Source organism: Orycteropus afer, unplaced genomic scaffold, assembly GCF_000298275.1.
Source record: "Orycteropus afer afer isolate SDZICR_OR568_19922 unplaced genomic scaffold, OryAfe1.0 scaffold00054, whole genome shotgun sequence".
Classification (NCBI taxonomy): domain Eukaryota; kingdom Metazoa; phylum Chordata; class Mammalia; order Tubulidentata; family Orycteropodidae; genus Orycteropus; species Orycteropus afer.
In genome coordinates this window covers 14,555,485-14,576,725 of record NW_006921641.1, presented here as the reverse complement: position 1 = coordinate 14,576,725, position 21,241 = coordinate 14,555,485, and the positions used below count along the sequence as shown (strand labels likewise).

Sequence of the window (21,241 nt, the reverse complement as noted above, 5' to 3'; positions counted from 1 at the left end):
GATTCTCATTTTATTATATTTTCAAATGTCAGATCTTCCATGCCTTGATCACTTTAGCTGGCTTTAGCAGCAGAGATGTGGTTTGATGATTAAGCTTCACTCCACTGAAACCTTTAATTAACTTTAGTGAAGCCAAACATTAAGTAGTGGCTGAATCTCTCAATTCTCACCTTCTTGCAATATGATGTCCCATGCAAGTTTTCTTCCCTTTCCCCTTACCCATATAGTCCTGGCTCTGCCACTAACGTTGTGAGCTCTGACAAGTCCTTAACTAACTCTCTGAGCCTCAGACTCTCCATCTCTTAATCACATGGAGGGTTGAATTTGTCAATAAATGCAAATAATTCCTAAAGTTTTGGACTATGGGGCCCAGAGGAAAAAGTTCTAATTGGAAACAACAGGGATAAAAGGTGAAGATGTGTTTTCTTTTAGCTCCCCATTATCCTGTTGAAGGGAAAAATTAATAACAGATATCATACTTTGATTTTAAGGGTTTTCTTTCCCATGAAAGAAATATTAACTGTGAGAAAATTCTTGTCCAAAATCTAATTCCACCAACAGCTTTCCCCTCTCTCTGTCCCACAAAATTGTTAATCTTTTCTATCTTGTTCAAAGTCAGGCTTACTTCAATTCCAAAATATATCAGACCTGCAGGTAGGTGGACCCCCCAGAGAGTACCTTGTAACCAAGTATCAGATGATGTCAGTAAAAGGGGGAGGGCAGGGTTCAATTAATCATGTTAACATTAGTCAACATTTGATCTTCTATTGTTCTCCCTCCTCTTCCCTTGATAAGCTTCATTATAACTAGCCTACTTCCGCTGGTTGGTTTGTTTGGAATCAGAATGGTCTACCTATATGGAAAAAGAATAACTGTTTACGATAAACTTTATCTTATGTTTCAATTTCTTTTTAATTTTGATTATTTTTAACAAATCTCAAAGTTTACATAGTGGTATTACTCTCTGTTCTGGTTACCTAGTGCTGCTCTGACAAGAAATATACCACAAATGGGATGGCCTTAACAAACAAGAGTTTATTCTTAAAATTTGGAGGCTTTAAGTCCAAGTTCAAAGTGCCAGCTCTAGGGGCTGGGTGAAAGCCCCTCAACCTCGGGGTCGAGCTTTGCCTCCTGCTCCCAGTCCACTGGAGCTAGAGGCATTTCTTCACTCAGACAGCTGTTGGCTGCTGAGGTTGAGAAGCTCCAAGGTTGACAAGTAAAAAGGCACAGTCCCAACGTTACCAATCCACATGGCAGGCCATTAACTTAAGTCCACTGTTAGTGCCAAGATCAGCAGAGCATAGCAGGCTGCTGAGCAACGACATGGCTACATGCAGGGTCCAAGCATGCCAAAGGCTAGAGACCATTCCCAAAGGCTTCTGCTTAAATACAGGAAGCAGACCACATACCCAAAGGCAGCTACTCAGCTTCTCTCAGTAGATTCCACCATGGAGTTGATTACCAGTCTCATCATGGGGAATACTATATCCAGCTGCCCAGTCACTCAACCAGGCCTAGCCAAGTTGACACACAAACAAAACCACCACACTCTCCAAATGAGACATTCTACATTAAAAAATAGTAACATTGCTGCAATGCTTTACAATATGGGGGCTTGAGTGAACTGACCTTATTTTGAAAGGAAGGATTAAGCTAACACTGAGCATTTTCCTGAAGTTTTCAAATCTATGGATCTGAATTGATTACAAACCTGTGAAGCACTGACCATAATTTATTTTGTGATTTACATAGCTAGTCTCCACCATGCACGTGTCACTTTGTGGTACTGAGGTGGCTTACATGTTGCTATGATGATGGAAGCTATGCCATCAGTATTTCAAATACCAGCAGGGTCACCCATGGTAGACAGGTTTCAGCAGAGCTTCCAGACACACTAGGGAAGAAAGACCTGGACATCTACTGCTGAAAATTAATGAAAACATTATGGATCACAACAGAACACTGTATGACTTGCTTGCGCTGGATGTATCATCAGTAGGGATCAATCACTAGAAGAGGACATCATGTTTGGTGAAGGAGAGGGCCAATGAGAGTGTGTGAGACCCTCAGTGAGATGGTCTGGCACAATAGCCACAACAATGGACTTGAACATGTTGGTGATTTTGAGAATGATGCAGGACAGAGCAAAGTCTCACTCTTTGTACATAAGGTGGTCAAGTGTTGACTGGATGGCAGCTAACAATATAGCTAGTCTATTTTAGAATAGACTAGATGTCAGAAAAGACTCTGAAACTTGCCCTTGAGCAAAGAGTAGCTAAGGCAAATGAAAGAAATGACAAGATAAAAGAGCTGAACAGAAGATTTCAAAGAGCAGCTGAAGAAGACAAAGCCAATTATTATAATGAAATGTGCAAACACCTGGAGTTAGAAAACCAAAGGGAAGAACACACTCGGCATTTCTCAAGCTGAAAGAACTGAAGGAAAAATTTAAGCTTTGAGTTGCAATACTGAAAGATTCTATGGGCAAAATATTGAATGATGCAGGAAACATCAAAAGAAGATGGAAGGAATACACAGAGTCACTGTACCAAAAAGAACTGGTCGATCTTCATCCATTTCAGGAGATGGCATATGATTAAGAACTAACAGTATTGAAAGAAGAAGTCGAGCCTGCACTGAAAGAATTGGCAAAGAAAAGGTTCCAGGAATTGACGGAATACCCATTGAGATGTTTCAACAAATGATGCTGCGCTGGAGGCACTAACTCATCTATGCCAAGAGATTTGGAAGACAGCTATCTGGCCAACTGAAGAGATCTATATTTGTACCCATTACAAAGAAAAGGTGATCCATAGAATGTGGAAATTATTGAACAGTATATATCACATACAAATAAAATATTCCTGAAGATAATTAAAAAATGGTTGCAGCAATATATTGACAGAGAGCTTCCAGCAATGCAAGCTGGATTCAGAAGGGGACATGGAGTGAGGGATATCAGTGGTGACATCAGATGGATCTTTGCTTTCAGCTAAGATACCAGAAAGATGTTTACTTATGTTTTATTGATTATGCAAAGGCATTCAATTGTGTGCAACATAACAAATTATGGGTAATATTGAGAAGAATGGGAATTCCAGAACACTTGATTGTACTCATGTGGAACCTGTACATAGACCAAGAGGCTGTCGTCTGAACAGAACAAGGGGATACTGAATAGTTTAAAAATGAGGAAGGGAGTGTGTCAGGGTTGTATCCTTTCACTATACTTATTCAAATTGTATGCTGACCAAATAATCCAAAAAGGTGGATTTTATGAAGAAGAACGTGGCATCAGGATAGGAGGAAGACTCATTAACAACCTGCGATATGCAGATAACACAACTTTGCTTGCTGAAAGTGAGGATGACGTTAAGCATTTACTGATGAAGACTGAAGAATACAGTCTGCAGTATGGATTACACTTCAATATAAAAAAAAAAATCCTCACAACTGGTCCAATAAACAGCTTCATGACAGATGGAGAAAAGCTTAAAGTTGTCAAGGACTTCATATTACTTGGTTCTACAATCAACACCAATGGAAGCAGCAGTCTAGACATCAGATGACATATTGCATTGGGCAAATCTGCTGCCAAAGACCTCTTTCAAGTGATGAAGAGCAAAGACGTCTTCTTGAAGACTAAGGTGCACCTAATCCAAGCCATAGTATTTTAAATCACCTCTTATGCATGTGAGAGCTGCAAAATGGATAAGGAAGACCGAAGAAGAGTTGATGCTTTTGAGTTGTGGTGTTGGAGACGAATGCTAAGAGTACCATGGACTGCTAAAAGGACTAACAGATCTGTCCTGGAAGAAGTGCAGCCAGAATGCTCCTTGGAAGTGAGAATGGCCAGACTTTGTCTCACCTACTTTGGTCATGTTGCCAGAAGGTACCATTCCCTGGAGAAGGATATCATGCTAGGTAAAGTGGAGGGTCAATGTAGAAGGGGAAGGCCCTAAATGAGATGGATTGACACAGTGGCTACAATGATGGGCTCAGGTATAGCAAGGATCATCAGGCTGGAACAGGACTTGGCAGTGTTTTGTTCTCGTGTACATAGGATCACCATGAGTCAGAGATGACTGGACGGCACCTAACAACATTATTTTAGAATTGTTGGTATTATCATAACAAGACATTCTTACCTGGAGAAAGAATGACAAATAGTGGTTAAGAGGGTTTAAGTGACAGGACTAAGAAAAGCAATCAGAGAGATGAACTGAAGAGCTAGATGTGTTAGAGAAGACAAGCATCTTCAGCAAAGAAGGTTTAGGGATGGTCCCGAAGGAAGAATGTAAGACGTCCTTAAGCAATAGAACGAAATATGACTATCCTAATTGCCTGAAAGATCAGTTTTAATTGTATACTAAATACACAAACATGTGGGGAAAGGTAAAAGTGTAGTTTATACTTCCCTGCCGTTTCCTCTCCCCCAATCCTTGTCTTTTGCTTTCCTTATGTCCCAGGGTTTCTATTGTTGTTGTTGTTACGTGCCGTCGAGTAGGAACGACTCATAGCGACCCCTTCTTGGGTTTCTAAGGCAGTATCACTACGGAAGTAGATGGGCAACTTTCCTTCCGAGGAGTGGCTGGTGGGTATGAACCTCCAGCCTTCTGGTTAGCAGTCAAGTGTTTCTACTACATTAGGTGAAACCAGCCCACCAGGTTCAACTACTCTGCCATCACATCCTAGGCGTGCTTTGGAGCGAAGCCACCAAGTGAGAAGGGTAGGGCAGAAGTATGAATATGTGAGCAACAGAAAGGAGTAAGAGAAAAAGGAACGAGAAAAAAAAAAAAAGAAAAAAAGAAAAAGGAATAAGACTGATGGGCAGAGAAAGACAGGACAAGGGAGTAAGGTATATGAAATGAAAGTGCAAGGAAGAGGGCTGTGTGGGGTTGGGGTAGGCTTCACCACTCTTCGATTTTTGACTCTGGCAGCAGGGAGAGGCCCGCCTCCTGTGTAGAGCTCGTGGGCTCTCCTGGATTCCAAAATGCCAGGAAAAACCCAGAGCAGGTGTTCAGTGCATAGCACAGCACCCAACCTTGCACTCCGCGGGGAAGTTCTCCTTGCGCCCAAGTATTCTCAGCTCTCTGTTCTCGTCCAGGAAGAACGATTACATCACTCTAACCTGAGCAGCATGGCCAGTTTTTCCATTTCAAACTCCTGTTCTCATGAAAGCCGTCTTGTTCCTTAAGCAAACCGAGACCAGGACAGAACTCTAATTTTTCCATTGTCAGTACCGTCCCATGAGGGAGGGGACTCCACGATGCGTCTCATTTTAGCAAAGAAGCTATTAAATAACCCCGGACACAGCCTTTTCTCGCGTTTACGAGCTACACCTACACAGAAACACATGGCCACCAAGACCCCGGCTGAGCCAAGAACTTTAGGTCGACATCCACAATGAGCTGTCCCACCTAGCACAGCCAGGAGAGCAACCCCGAGAAGGGCGGGAGGGGTCAAGGGGTTACTGCACCGTGTTGCGCCTGCGCAGTCACTAGCAGCGCCTACACGCAGGGCGTGCTCGTAACGCAGAACACCCTACCACGCGACCATAGGGAGCGCGCCGGCGGCTTTGCCCTCGCCCTCGCCCTCTCTCGCCTTTCCCATCTTCCTTCTTCGCTTGGCTTTAGACAGGCTGGGAGAATCGCGCACTCCACCTTCCCCCTTGGTGCCCACGCACTCTCGCGCGCGCATGCGCAGAAGGAGACCGCAGGGTGCGGGCGAGAGGGAAGGGCGGGCGTACGTCCTTGCGTGCGTCTCAGGCAGCGCGCACGCCGGCGTGAGAGGGCACGGGGAAAAGGTGGCTTTGGCCGGGGCGGTAGAGCTTCCTGTGGCTATGTAACTGTGCTTGTCGCCTCGGGGTCCTCCTTCGCTGCTATCGCCGCGTTTTAGCGCGGAGTTGCTGCTCGGGAGCAAGACCGTCCTCACCCTCACCGCGCTCCCTCGACGGCAGAGCTTGCTCTCTTGCCCGTGGGAGCGTCCCGGCCGAGCAGTCCTGAGGGGGGAGGGGAGGCCATTTTGTCCCGACCGACTCCCCGGAACCGGGCGGAGCGGCTGGGAGAGGCTGCGGAGCTGCGGTCGCCGCCCTCGGAGGCACCGGACCTCGCCACCGTCGGGGCTTCCTCGACGAGGCCGTTCGCAGGTCTCCTACGTCCTCTCTAGTCTTCGTTTTTTTCCCACGCTTCCCCGGTCTTCCGGCCTGAAAACGCCGGAGTGAGGAGTTGGCGGTAGTGAGAGGGACCGATCTCTTGGGGCCGCCGGCGGTGAGAGCCTGAGCCGCTCCTCCCAATGGCGAAGAAGACGTACGACCTGCTTTTCAAGCTGCTCCTGATCGGGGACTCGGGAGTGGGGAAGACCTGCGTCCTTTTTCGTTTTTCGGATGATGCCTTCAATACCACCTTTATTTCCACCATAGGTAAGACTTGTGGGAGGATGGTGTACGGTCTCTGTAGCTGCAAACCATTTCTTTTACTCCAGACATCTTGTTTCCCGTAATATACGCCTTTGTTTCGGTAATTCCAATGCCAAGCGGCGACAGACCCAAGTTACTGTTTGAATCGGCTTTGAGCTTACTGGGGCGGGGTCTACTCACGCTTTCCATCCGGTCTCTTGCTTTCAAGTCTCCCACTCTGTTTAGTGCTCGCTGTATTGCATAGTCAGTATTTACCAATGTTGCAGAATCCTGTTTCTTTTAGCTTTTTTCCGTATTTGTGTGGAGTTACCAGGTGTACGATATTTGTAAGGGGTGTATTTCAGTGGTTGGAATTGAAGCAGTTCTTAGCGTTTGGTAAAGGCCTGAATTTATATTTGGGGGCAAGGAGAAGATTCCATGTGGTTATAATTTAGAGTAAACTTGAGGGTTTTTGTAAAGAATAATTAAAGCAAATTAGAGGGGTAAAATGAGTTGCCCCGCGTTGACTAATCCATTGATGTGTCAAGCAGTCGGAGGCTCTGGCGCTTGGGTGGTACTCTGTGTATGGCATGTTTGTTGCACAGTTCTATTCGAGACAACTGGAATAGGAATCTAAGGGAGATGATCAGTTTTTGTTCTCAAAGCTGTGTAATGAAGTCAGCTGCTCCCTTCCTTTTTACTTTGCGCTGGAATTTATGGGAAAGTATTTTGCCAGTCATAGCCCTAAGGACTTCTAATGTATTTTCATGTTATGTTTCAGAATTACTTAGTATTTCTGAGTAAGAGCTGATAAAGATTGACCTTTTTAATTGGTTTCTTGTTGAGGAAAAGAAAAGGGAAGGTTCTAGGAAAGTCCCTTATGGTACTGGTTGGAAAATTTTGTGGCATCAACACTAATTGAATAAATTGTATGTGAAACCCATGTTTTTCCCACACAATAATTTTCTTAAAGGGCACATGGGTACCACTGTCACTTGGAGCCCAACACTCAGTATCGTAATGAAAATGTGCAATGAAATCCATCTTAAATGTAACTGATTTTATATTGCTAAGATTTTAAAAAGCAATTACAGTTTTTGGGGTCTGGGAATTTCCAAAATTAAAAGGATTTCAAACAACTTATAGCATTGAAATAATTGATTTGGATTCTTAAGATAAAATATTTATTAGCTACTTAATACATTTTCATATGAAACAAATTAATTGCAATTAAGTTGGGCAAGTGAGTATTTAATACTTAAATTTTACCTGGTTTTGGGGAAATTCTCTCCGTCTGTCATAAATTTCATGAAACTTGTTTTCCTGCCTTGTGGATTAGCATTTACCTTGTACCAAGTTAGCTGTTAATATTCCACTTTTAGCGGTAGCTGGGTAGGTCAGGTGATTAGATTGTCAAGCACATATTTATTGAGTACCTAATACTAGGCACTGTTTCAGGCAGTAGGAGTAAGTGGAGTTGAAATGAGGGGTGATCACAATAGATTGGAAGTGCTACAAAAGAGTAAGCAAGGAGCGAGGTAACTAGTCCAAGTTGTGAGGAGTTTGAGGAGGCTTGCACAGAGATGATGTTTAAGGTAAAGCATGAAGGACAAATAGGGATTGGGCCTTTCTGGAAAAGGGAGTATTGAACACACGGGAAGGTAAGGGATTTAATTCACGTGGTCAGCTTTAACCTGATATTGAGAAAGGGTGGGGATAGAAAGTACACTCCATCTACTCAATAAACTTTTTGTAATGGATGCATACCACAACTAAAACTCAAACATTTACAGTAATGGCATAATGTTTTTGGATAGTTCTTTATTTGGGAGAATGTGTGGTGGTTCTGGATGAGGCCTGCTGGGTTGGAATTCTGGTTCCACAGCTTAAGTAGCAGTGGGACTTTTGGGAAAGTTACTTACCCTCTCTCTGCCTCAGATTCATTTTAAAATAGTGTTAATAATGTTGTTGTTGTTGTTGTTATGTGCCATCAAGTCGGCCCGACTCATAGCGTTAATAATAGTACCTACCAAATAGGGTGGTTGTGAAGATTTTACTGGGTCAGTGAGAGAAAAGCATGGTGTTAGGAAGATTGTAGGAGCACAGTGCATATTAGCGGTATATAGAATTTGTGACTCTTCTACTGAAGTGTGGCAGAACAGGTTACTTTTTACTATGGATTGAATGCTCTCCATACAGTGGGCACCCACATATTTGTTAGTGCTCTGCTAAACAATTTCATATTAGACTCTCAAACTTTGATATTTTGATAGAAAGATGTTTAAATGTCTGATACTTTGACATATTAGATGTTGAGCAATTTAAGCTAACAAAGACCTAAGTATAAACATCTTGAGAGTCAGCTGGAACACAGTGCATATATTAGCTCTGTGTGTTTAGAAGTCTACTATTATCTTAAACCAGTGCTGTCCAAAAGAAATAGAATGCAAACTATGTAATGTAAAATTTTTTAGTGGTCACATTAAAAAAAAAAAAGTAAAAGAAAAGGTGAGAAATTAATTTTAATAATACGTTTTAACTCAAAATACCTAAAATGTTACTTTATTATGCAATCAAGAGAAAAAATTAAGAGATCTCTTACATTCTTTTTTTTTCTGCTGTATATTTTACACTTACAGATATCTCAATTTAGCTTAGCCATGTTTCAAGTGCTCAATAGCCACATGTGGCTAGTCGCTACCATAGTTGGACTGCACAGGTCTAAACAGTTATGTATAGTTATAAGCCAGTTGGCTAATGTGCAGATACTAGAAATACTTTGAATATATATCACTTTTAGGGCATTTAACATTTTATCAATTGACTAGAGTTTTTTTTTTAAATCTAGAGCATTCTCTTGGTATAAATGATAGTGAAATTTACGGGTTGTCACTTGATTTTTTAAAACGTGAAACTTGAGGTTTGTATAGAAGTAGTTCCCTTTCATGTGTTCAAAAGAGCCAAACTACCAAAATTAGGCAAGCACACACCATTTCAGGCACAATTAGTTTAGTTGCTTATTGGCTATCGATTCTTTGAAGAAATAATTTTTACAGACTTTATGGTGCTAACTTAAAGTTCTCATTTGTTGTTAGTTTCTGTTGAGTCAGTTTGGAATCATGGCAACCAGATGTATGCAGAATGAAACTCCACTCCATTGGGTTTTCAAAGCTGTGACCTTTTAGAAGCTGATTACTAGGTCTCTCTTTTGAGGCATCTCTCCATGGGTTCTAACCTCTAGTCTTTCAGGTAATAATCAGGGCTTAAACATTTGTCCTACTCAGGGATTCCAAAATGCTCATAAAGACTACTATATTTAAATATTTTTGCCATACTTTCATTTCCATACAGTGATATCAGAAATTATGTGTGGTGTTTTTATGGTCAGATTCATAACAGACATAGTTGCAAAAACAAATTACTGATATGTTCCACAGTCACCAAGCTCAAGTGAATCCAAGACCACTAGAATATAAGCTGCACAAGGGCAGAGATCTTTGTGTTTTTGCTGATATGCTAAGCACCTAGAAACCTACCCATACTGCTTGCTGTCCAACTCAACGATCCCATAGGACAGAGAACTATTCCATAGGGTTTGCACGGTTGTAATCTTTACAGAAGCAGACTACCACATCTTTCTTCTGTGGAGCGGCTGGTGGGTTTGATCCATCAACCTTTTGGTTAGCTGTCAAGCACTTTGTGCCACCAGGGCTCCTGAGGGCCTAGAAAAGCACCTGCATTTAATAGTTACATGATAAATAAGGCAGACAGGTCAGGTGGGCAGACAGATAGTACAGTCAGGACTCTCTAATGCAGTATTAGTTTTAATTTTAATATTTTCCTTTTTATCTACTTTTTGAGAATCGTGTGAACTAGGTTAGAATCAGATTTTACTTAAGAATATTAAATGTTTGGCTGATGGAGTAATTTTAGGGCAGGACTGGTCTTGGGAGTTCAAAGATTGTTTGAAAAGTACTTGCTAAAGATAGTTACTGGATTTTAGTTGAGCACAGTTCAGTGGTTGTTTTGACCATCATTATCCTTTTGGCAGTGTGAGCTCAGGAAAGCTTTACTTAGTGATATGGTGGCTACATGGGCTTGTGTCCAAAGCACAAATTTGTAGTGGGCTATTTCTGCTGGGCATGCTGCCTTTTGGTATCGGTTAATCATCCCTCCATTCCAAGATTGGGATGACGGCTTCATGTAGGAAATTAAGTTGGTAAAGGCTCTTGCCCTTGAGAGAGGCATTATGCATCCTTTTTGTTGTTTGTTTTTGCTAAACTTTGGAAGATTAGATTGATTCCACTCACCTGCATTAAGCACAGTTGATGAAATTTAGTTTAGCCCATTATATATGGGGAGGCCACTTTTTACAGAAATTAGTAAAACCTTTGTCAAATGAAACGTGTCTTGGCTCTGCTGTGGTACTAAGGAGCAGCTCATACTGCAGGAATGCTGGCACTTCTGAGGAATTTCTCTCATTTGAACATGTACTTTTAGAATAAAATAAAAACTGTCTTAACAGTTGACCCAGCTCTCTGAGTATTTTTTCCGCAGACATTGTTCCAGGTGATAGCTAATGTTTTTGGGTGGTTATTGAGTCAAGGGGATCCTCTGTGGTGCTTTCTTATGCTTAAAAGTTCATTGATCTGTACTTAAGCAGCCCTGGTGGCACAGAGGTTAAGCACTAAGCCACTAACCAGAAAGGCCAGCAGTTGAAACCAACAGCTGCTCCAGGGGAGAAAGATGTGACAGTCTGCTTCCATAAAGATTTATAGCCCTGGAAACTATGGGGCAGTTCTACTCTGTCCTGTACGGTCTCTGAGTTAGAATCTATTCCACAGCAGTGGTTGGTTGTCTTGTTTTAGTCTGTACTTACTTTTAGATATTGAAGACAAAATTGTCTTTTTGTTGTATATATACACATACACGTCTTTGGAATGTTAGAATCACAGAATGTTAGTGCAGGAAAGAACCCTACGTAGAATAGGGAAACCCAGCAAGGAGTGAGGAAATTGAGACTGGTGAGGTAAAGTGACTTTCAAAAGATCATATAGCTAATTATTGAAGTTTGACTAGAATTGAGATAAAATACTGTTGATTTTCATTTGAAGAATTTCTTTCACTGTTTTGTTTGAAAAAATTTAATGATGGAATAGTTTGAAAAGGAGATAATAATGGGAAAATAATAAAAGTCATTTTATTTTTTGTGGGAGGGGGACATTTTTGGCACTAAATATCAAGGGTTTTGTTTAGTTTACTTGTCCTTTGCAAAGCATAACAGCAGAGCTTATTAATGTTAGGAATAATTATTTTCTTTTTAAGGATTATGATATATAATGGTGTGTAAGGTGTGGTAAAGGAAATATTCTTCTTTGGCTTATAAAAGGTAAAGAATGATTGGAGAAATACTGGCAATCTGTTGCAACTTGTAGCAGTACAAAATTGCCCTGTCAGTGCTGTGTTAGCAGCTGTGATGAACAGAGAAGTGGGGGCTTGTTGAGTGTGGATTTCCAAATACGAGACTGTTATTTAGAACAAAATATAAATTGTGTGACTAAAGAGATCTGCATGTCAGAACTGCTTATGGAAATAATTAAGTTGTAAAGAAAGAGTTTAAAGGAGCTACAAGGGTGTTTAGGTTAACAGTACATTTCTGAACCCATGAGACTGATAAAAGGTCATGGGTTTGGTTTCTTTTAAATAGATGAATAATTGGACTGATGGAACAAGTTCTTTAAATTTGAATTACAAGAAAAGAGATTTGATCCACATTCTGCTTTGGTGAGTAACGACTGGGATGGTAAAAGCTGGCAAGCAGCCATCTAGATACAAGGATGGCTCTCTTCTCATCCAGAGCAAACAAGAATGAAGAAAACCAAAGACAACATGGAAACAATTGGTCCAAGGGACTGGTACATCATGCTATCCTCAGCCTATAGGACTGTGAGACCAGAAGAACTAGATGGTGCCCAGCTACCACTGTCAGCCACTTGGAGGGGGATCTCTGTGGGAGATCCTGGATAGAGTGGGAGAACAATGTAGAGCAAAACTCAAAATCATTTTAAAAAAAGGGAGAGGGGCCAGGTTTGCTGGTCTGATAGAGCCTGGTGGAACCACTGACACTATGGCCCTTAGCTGCTCTTCAGGTCTGGAATTGAACCCACTCCTGTTGTTTCTAGCCAAACAAAAGACAGGCATATGAGCTGAACATTTACATTAGGTAGCTACACTCCTTGGAGAGATGACTCATGGAAGGATAGAAGGGCTGTATGCACAGGGAGACAGCTCAGGTGGCAGGAGTGTGTGACAGGGAAGAGGTAACTATGGAGATAAGTGGCAGGAGAGCTATTGCATTGTGGGAAATTGCAGTCAGTGTCATGAAACAAAGTATATGTGTTTTTGTGATGCCTTTTTGTTGGTTTACTACTGATTTTTGTGGAGCATATTAACCTCTTCTAGTAGCTTCTTGAGAAGAGTATAGGGCAAAGTAAATTTTTTGAGAATTTTGACTGTTTGACAGTGTCTTATTTATTTACACGTGATTGAAAGTTTGATTGGGTTTAGAATTCTAGATTGAAAACAATTTTCCCTTAGATTTTTTTTAATTGTCATAAACTATACGGAACATAAAATTTTGCCATATTAAGTGTACCATTCAGTACAGTGATATTAATTACATTCACAGTGTTATGTATGCATCATCACTATCTATTTCCAAAATTTTTCATCACCCCAAACAGAAACTCAGTGTCCATTAAGCAATAATTGCCTTTTTTCCCTACCCCCCCAGTCTCTGATACTCCTAATCTACTTTGGTCTGTGTGTATTTGCCTATTCTGAATGCATATGGAATCACAAAATATTTATCCTTTTGTGTCTGACTTAATTCATTTCACATAACGTTTCCATGGTTCATCTGTGTCGTAATATGTATCAACTCTTTTTCCTCTTTATGGCTGAATATTATTCTACTACATAGATAGATAGATAGACAGACAGACAGACAGACAGAAGCTCTGGTAGCGTAGTACCTAAGGCACTTGACTGCTAACCAGAAGGCTGGCGGTTCAAACCCACCAGTCAGTCCTCGGAAGGAAGATGGGGCAATCTACTTCCATAGTGATACTGCCTCGGAAACCCACGGAGGGGTCACTATGAGACGGGTCCGACTCGACAGCACATAACAACAACAACAACAATACACACACATACACACACACACACATACATAGATACATAAATACACACATACCAGATTTTAATTATCCATTCAACTGTTGATGGACACTTGCGTTGTTTTCCACCTTTAGCTATTGTGGGAAGTGCTGCAGTGGGAATTGATGTCCAAGTATCTGTTTGAGTCCCTACTTTCAGTTGTTTTGGGTATGTACCCAGAAGTGGAATTGCTGAGTTGAATTACATGAGTCATATGGTAATTCTATGAATAACTATTGGAGTAATCATCAAACTGTATTTCAAACTGGCAGCATCACTTTACATTCATACCAGCAGTGGACAGGGGTTCCAATTTCTCCATTATATTTGCTAATACTTATTTATTTTTTAAGCTATAGCCTTCCTGGTGTGTGCAAGTGATAGCTCATTGTGATTTTGATTTGCATATCCCTAATGACTAATGCTTCTTAGAAGCGAGAATGCCAGACTTTGTCTCTTGTTCTCATGTTACTCATGTTATCAGAAGGGACCAGTTTCTAGAGAAGGATATCGTGCTCAGTAAGTTAGAAGGTCAGCAAAAAGGGGGAAGACCGTCAGCAAGGTGAATTGACACAGTGGTTGCAGTGATATGCTCAAGCACAGCAATGATGATAAGGATGTTGCAGGACTGTACAAAGAAAGGCACTGTTTCATTCTGTATACGTAGGCTCACTATGAGTTGGAATTCACTCGATGGGAACCTAGCAGAAACATAACTGATGTCACCACTCATCTGTCAGTTTATTGTACTGTGGTGGCTTGCATGCTGCTGTGATTCGGGAACCTATGCCAACAGTATTTCAAATACCAGCAGGGTTATCCAAGGTGGACAGGCTTCAGTGGAGCTTCCAGACTAAGGCAGGCTAGGAAGAAGGATGTGCCCAGCTCCACTTATGAAAAATACCACTGAAAACCTTTTGAATAGCAAGGAAACATTGACATAGTGGTTGGAAGGCATTCAAAATATGATGGGGGGAAGAGTTGCCTCTTCAAAATAGGATCAATCTTAATGATGTGGGTGGGGTAAAGCTTTTAGGACCTTCATTTGCTGATGTGGCATGACTGAAAATAAGAAGAAGCAGTTGTGCAAACATCCATTAATAATTGGAATGTGGAATGTACAAAATAGAATATAGGAAAATTGGAAGTTGTCAGGAATGAAATGAAATGCATAAAGGTCAGTATATTAGTGAGCTGAAATGGACTGGTATTGGCCAATTTGAATTGGACAATCATGTGGTCTACTATGTCTGGAAGGACAAATTGAAGAGGAATGGTGTGGCATTTCATCGTCAAAGAGAATATATTCCTTTTTTTTTTTTTAAATTGTGATGTGGGTGAAAGTTTACAGAGCAAATTCACTTTCCATACAGCAGTTCACACGTACATTGTCTCATGACATTCACTACAATTTACCCCAGTGCAACAGCTTCCCTCCCACTTCCCCCCCCATAGTTAACCTCTTCCCTGTGTCCATCCCTCCACATGCTCCTGTTCCTTGAGCTGTCTCCCTGTGCATAAACAGCCCTTCTTTCTCCCATGATTGTTCTTTCCAAGGAGTGTATCTCGTCAGGTAAATGTTCACTTCATATGCTTGTCTTTTGTTTGGCTGAAAGCCACAGGTGTGGGTTCAATTCTAGACCTGAAGGGCAGGTAGGGGCCATAGTCTCAGTGGTTCTACTAGGCTCTATCAGACCAGCAAACCTGGTCTCTCCCCCCTCCCCAAATGATTCTGAGTTTTGTTCCACATTGTTCTCCCTCTCTATCCAGAATCTCCTCCATAGATCCCCCTCCGAGTGGTTGACATTGGTAGCTGGGTACCATCTAGTTCTTCTGGTCTCATAGTTGTATAGGTTGTGGACTGCATGGTGTACCAGTCGCCAGGACTAATTGTTTCCATGAATCTTTTGTTTTCTTCACTCTTCTTTGCTCTGGATGAGGAGATACCCATCGTTGCATCTAGATGGCTGCTTGCAAGCTTTTAAGATCCCAGTCGCTACTCGCCAAAGTAAGAGGTGGAACAATATTTTCTGTAGTATGTTATGCCAGTTGAACTTGATGTCCCCTGTGACTATGGTCTTGAGCCCATAGGTTCAACTACTCGGTCCCTCTGGGTAGCTGGCAGTGACCAAAAAGTGAATACAGCCTTGTCCCTTGTCAGCTCTACTATACACTTGGGAATTGAGATCATACAAATACACTTATAGGACCATTGTCTGCCAACCCTATACATGGTCTTGGGTACACTCCCCACTTCATAGACATACCTACTAGTTTAGCCTGTCCATCCATCTAACCACCTGTATACCCATGTTTGCCTTCACTGACAACGCAGTACTGTATGTGCGAAAGGGTTCATCTTTGTTGTCTGTACCTCCCAATGCCTTCCTCTTCCTCAGTGCCACCATGTTGATCACTCACATTTGGTACATTGCCCTTCTCTTCACCCAAATCAAAACTTATCTCTACCTGTCTAATAGTGTTCCCTTCCCTCCCCTCCCACCCCTGGTAACCAACAAAGATTTCCTTCCATAGATAAACCTTTCCTTGACTTTTACAATAATGGACCAATACAATATTTGTCCTTCTGTGATTGACTTGTTTCACTCAGCATGGTGTTCTCAAAGTTCATCCACGTTACGTGGCGTTTTGCAGATTCTAGGTTATTCTTTAGGGTTGCATAGTAATCCATTGTGTGTATGTATCGAAGTTTGGTTATCCATTCCTCAGTTGATGGACACCTAGGTTGTTTCCCTCTTTTGGCTATTGTAAATAGTGCTGTGATGAACATGGGTGTGCATATGTTTGTTCTTGTCATGGATCTCACTTCTTTAGGATATATATCTAGTAATAGAATGGCTGGGTCAAATGGTATTAAAAGTGAACATTTTACTATCTATCATGAAGCATAACACTGTCAGTGATAGCATAGTATCCATATGCCTGCAAGGAGTACCAGTTAATATGATGTTACTCAAATTTATGGAGCAAATACTAATGCTACAGGTGAAGAAATTGACAATTTTGACCACACAGTCCAAAATTGATCAAACGTGCAGTCAAAATGCACTGATGATTACTGGTGATTGGAATGCAAAAATTGAAAACAGACGCATTGGTTGTTAGAAAACATGGCCTTGGTATTAGAAATGATGCTGGAGCCTGCATGATAGAATTTTGCAAGACCAGTGACTGCTCATTGCAAATACCTTTTTTTCAGCAACATAAACAACTATACTTATTGGACTTTGCCAGATGAAATACACAGGGATCAAATCAACTATATCTGTGGAAAAAGATGATGGAGAAGCTCAGTACTATCAGTCAGAAAAAGACCAGAGACTGACAGTGGAATAAACCATCAATTGCTCATGTGCAAATTTAAGTTGAAGCTGAGGAAAATTAAAACAAGTACTCAGGAGCCACAGTAGGACCTTCAGTATATCTCACCTGAATTTAGAGACCATCTGAAGAATAGATTTGATGCTTTGAACACCAGTGACCAAAGATGGATGAGTTGTGGAATGACATCAAGAACATCATACATGAAGAAAGCAAAAGATCATTAAAAAGACAGGAAAGGAAGAAAAGAGCAAAATGGATGTCAAAAGAGAGTCTGGAACTTGCTCTTGAACAGAGAGTAGCTAAACAAAAATGAAAGAAAAGATGAAGTAAAAGAGCTGAACAGAACATTTCAAGGGCACCTGAAGAAGACGAAATAGAGTGTTATAATGAAATGTGCAAGGACTTGGAGTTAGAAAATCAGAAGGAAAGAACACACTGGGCACTTCACAAGCTGAAAACTGAAGAAAAAATTCAAGGCTGGAGTTGTGATATTGAAGGATTCTATGGAGAAAATATTAAACTTATAAAGGAAGAATCAAAAGAAGATGGAAGCAATACACGGAGTCAACGTACCAAAAAAATTGGTGATCATGTTGTCATTTCAGGGAAGGGGTGGCATGTTCACTCTTTTTTTTATTTCATTTTTATTATTTTTTTTGCAGTTCCCTTCCCTCCCCTCCCACCCCTAGTAACCAGCAAAGAAAGTTTCATTCCATTGTAAACCTTTCCATGACATTTTGCAATAATGAACTAATAGAATATTTGTCCTTCTGTGATTGACTTATTCCACTCAGCATGATGTTCTCCAAGTTCATCCACATTCTGCAGTGTTTTGCAGACTCTGCTTTATTCTTTAGGGCTGAACAGTATTCCATTGTTTGTGTGTACCACACTTTGGTTATCCATTCTTCTGTTGATGATCATCTAGGTTGTTTGCATCTTTTTGCTATTGTAGATAGTGCTGTGATGAAGGAACAGTCACTTGTAATGGGAATTTGAAGTAATTTTTTACTCCAAGTGGTTTTTGAACCCACTTTTTAATTTATAACATTTAGTAGAGTTAGGGATTACTACTGGTATCTTGCTACTGTTTTTGTACATATACAGTGTGTTTTGGTTACTTTGTGCCACTCTAACAGAAAATAACACAAATCAGATGGCTTGAACAAACAGGAAGTTATTCTTACAGTTTTTGGAGGCTAGAAGTCTGAGTTCAAAGTATTAGGTTCTAGGGGCTGGGTGAAAGTCCATTACCTTTGGGCTTTAACCCTGCCTCCTGTTCCTGGCCCACTGAAGCTGGAGGCTTCCTACACTCAGGCAGCAGCTGGGTGCTGAGGCTGACAAACCCAAGGTTGACAGGTAAAAAGGGACAGTCCCGATACTGCTAAACAACATGGCAGGCCACTAGTTCAAGTTCAGAAAAAGTCCCAGCAGGGCATGGCAGGCTGCTGAACAGTGACTTGGCTACATGCAGGGTTCAAGTGTGTCAGAGCACTGTAGACCATTCCCAGAACTTCTCTTTATATACAGGAAGCAGACCACATCCCTAAAGCAGCTACTTAGCTGCTCATGGCAGATTCCACCATGAAGTTGATTGCTAGTTTCATCATGGGGAATAACTACAACCCGTTGTCCAGCCACTCAAAACCAGGCCCAGCCTGGTGACATATAACCTTAACTACCACACAGTCCATCCTTAAAATATTATTATTATTATTTTTTTTTAAATTTAGGATAGTCAAACAAATGTGGTAGAGAATCAAAGTAGTTCTACTACAATTCAGGAGGTAGCATATGATCAGAAACCAGTGGTACTGAAGGAAAAAGTCCAAGCTGCACTGAAAGAATTGGCAAAAAACATGGCTCTAGAAATTGACAGAATACTAATTGTGGTGGTTATGTTTGTGTGGGAAAGTCAACTGCGAAGGAACCGCATCAAGTGCTGAGGAGCAAGGATATCTCCTTGAGGACTAAGGTGCGCCTGACACAAGCCATATTTCCAGTTGCCTCATATGCATGTGAGAGCTGGACAGTGAATAAGGAAGACCAAAGAAGAGTTGATGCTTTTGAGTTGTGGTACTGGCGAAGAATGCTGAAAGTACCATGGACTACTAAAAGAGCTAACAGATATGTCCTGGAGGAAGTGCAGCCAGAATGCTCCTTGGAAGCAAGAATGGCCAGACTTTGTCTCACCTATTTTGGTCACGTTGTCAGAAGGGACCATTCCCTGGAGAAGGATGTCATGCTTGGTAGGGTGGAGGGTCGATGAAAGAGGGGGAGGCCTTCAATGAGATGGATTGATACGGTGGCTGCGATGATGGGCTCAAGTATAGCAGGGATTGTGGGGCTGGTGCGGGATCGGGCAGTGTTTCGTTCTGCTGTGCATGGGGTCGCTATGAGTCGAAAACGACTCGACGGCACTTAACAACATGTTTGTGTGTCAATTTGGCTGGGCCTGGTTGAGTGGCTGGGCAGTTGGTGGTAGTTATTCCCCATGATGAGACTGGCTATTAACTCCATGGTGGGATCTACCACAAGCACCTGAGTAGCTAGCTGCCTTTGGGATGTGGTCTGCTTCCTTTATATAAGGAAAAGCCTTGGGAATGGTCTCTAGCCTATGGCACGCTTGGACCTTGCATGTACCCGTGTCATTGCTCAGCAGCCTGCTATGCTCTGCCAACCTTGAGACTAACGATGGACCTAAATAATGGCCTGCTGTGTGGTTTGGCAACATTGGGACTGTGCCTTTTTACTTGTCAGCCTTCGGGCTCCTCAGCAGCCAGCAGCTGTCTGAGTGAAGAAGCACCTCTAGTGCCAGTGGGCCAGGAGCAGGAGGCAGAGCTGGACCCCAAGGTTTCACCCAGCCCCTAGAGCCTTGTACTTTGAACTTGGATTTAAGCCTCCAAATTGTAAGACTTAAACTCCTGTTTGTTAAGGCCATCCCATTTGTGGTATATTCTTGTCAGAGCGGCACTAGGTAACTGGAATACTAATTGAGGTGTTTCAACAAACAGATGTAGTACTGGAGTTGCTCACTTGTTACGCCAAGACATTTGGAAGATAGCTACTTGGCCAACCAACTAGAAGAGATCCATATTTGTGCCCATTCCAAAGAAAGGTGATCCAACAGAATGTGGAAATTAGCAAACAATATAATTAGTTATCACACACAAGTGAAATTTTCCTGAAGATAATTCAAAAGCAGTTGCAGCAGCATATTGATAGAATTGCCAGAAATTCAAGCTAGATTTGGAAGAGGATGTGGAATAGGGGATATCATCACTGATACCAGATGGATCTTGGATGAAAGCAAAGAATACCAGAAAGATGTTTACTTGTGTTTTATTCACTATGCAAAGGCTTTCAACTATGTGGATCATAACAAATTATGGATAACATTGCAAAGAATGGGAATTTTAAATTCCCATTAGCTTTCTATTTTATTTTTTAGGCATCTTTTTTCTCTTCTTTTTTACTGTTCCTATTTTATTAAATAATTTGTTTGCCCTCCCTTGATCTCTTCATTCATTCATTCTTTATTTTTACGGTGTTCCCTCCTACCTCTGGTAACCAACAAAGTTTCCTTTCATATATAAACCTTTTCTTCACTTTTTACAATAATAAACTAATACAGTATTTGTCCTTTTGTGCTTGACTTATTTCACTCAGCACAGTGTCCTCCAAATTCATCCATGTTGTGTGGTGTTTTGTAGATTTTACATTATTCTTCAGTGTTGTGTAGTATTCCATTGTGTGTATGTACCATAGTTTGGTTATCCATTCTTCTGCTGATGGGCACCTAGGTTGTTTACACCTTTTTGCTATTGTAAATAGGGCTGCAATGAACACGGGTATGCATATGTCTGTTCTGGTCCTGGCTCTCACTTCTTTAGGATATATACCTAGTAATGGAATAGTTGGATCAAATGGTATTTCTCATTCCAACTTTTTAAGGAAATCGTTGACCCATCTGGAGTTAGTGTTTGTGTATGGTGTGAGGTACAGATTTTGTTTCATTTTTCTGCAAATAGATACCCAGTTTTTCCAGCACCATTTGTTAAACAGACAATCTCTTCTACAGTGAATAGATTTCAGCCCTTTGTCAAAGATCCATGGGCTGATGGATTGATTTCTGTGTTCCCAATTCTGTTCCACTGGTCTGTGTGTCTGTTGTTGTAGCAGTACCAGGCTGTTTTGACTACTGTGGCTGTATAGTAGATTTTGAGATCTGGGAGTGTGAGATCTCCTACTTTGTTGTTCTTCTTCAGTAGTGCTTTGCTT

The 21,241-nt window shown here is 41.4% G+C and overlaps 1 protein-coding gene across 1 annotated transcript in view; it reads left to right on the top strand.

The window, feature by feature from the left end:
* Positions 1-6,294: 6,294 nt before the first annotated feature.
* RAB10 (RAB10, member RAS oncogene family) overlaps positions 6,295-21,241 on the top strand; it is a 185,718-nt gene continuing 170,771 nt past the window's right edge. The window contains exon 1 of the mRNA XM_007938888.2: positions 6,295-6,421. Within this exon, the coding sequence (XP_007937079.1) occupies positions 6,295-6,421 (127 nt within the window). The remainder of the gene's footprint in view (positions 6,422-21,241) is intronic.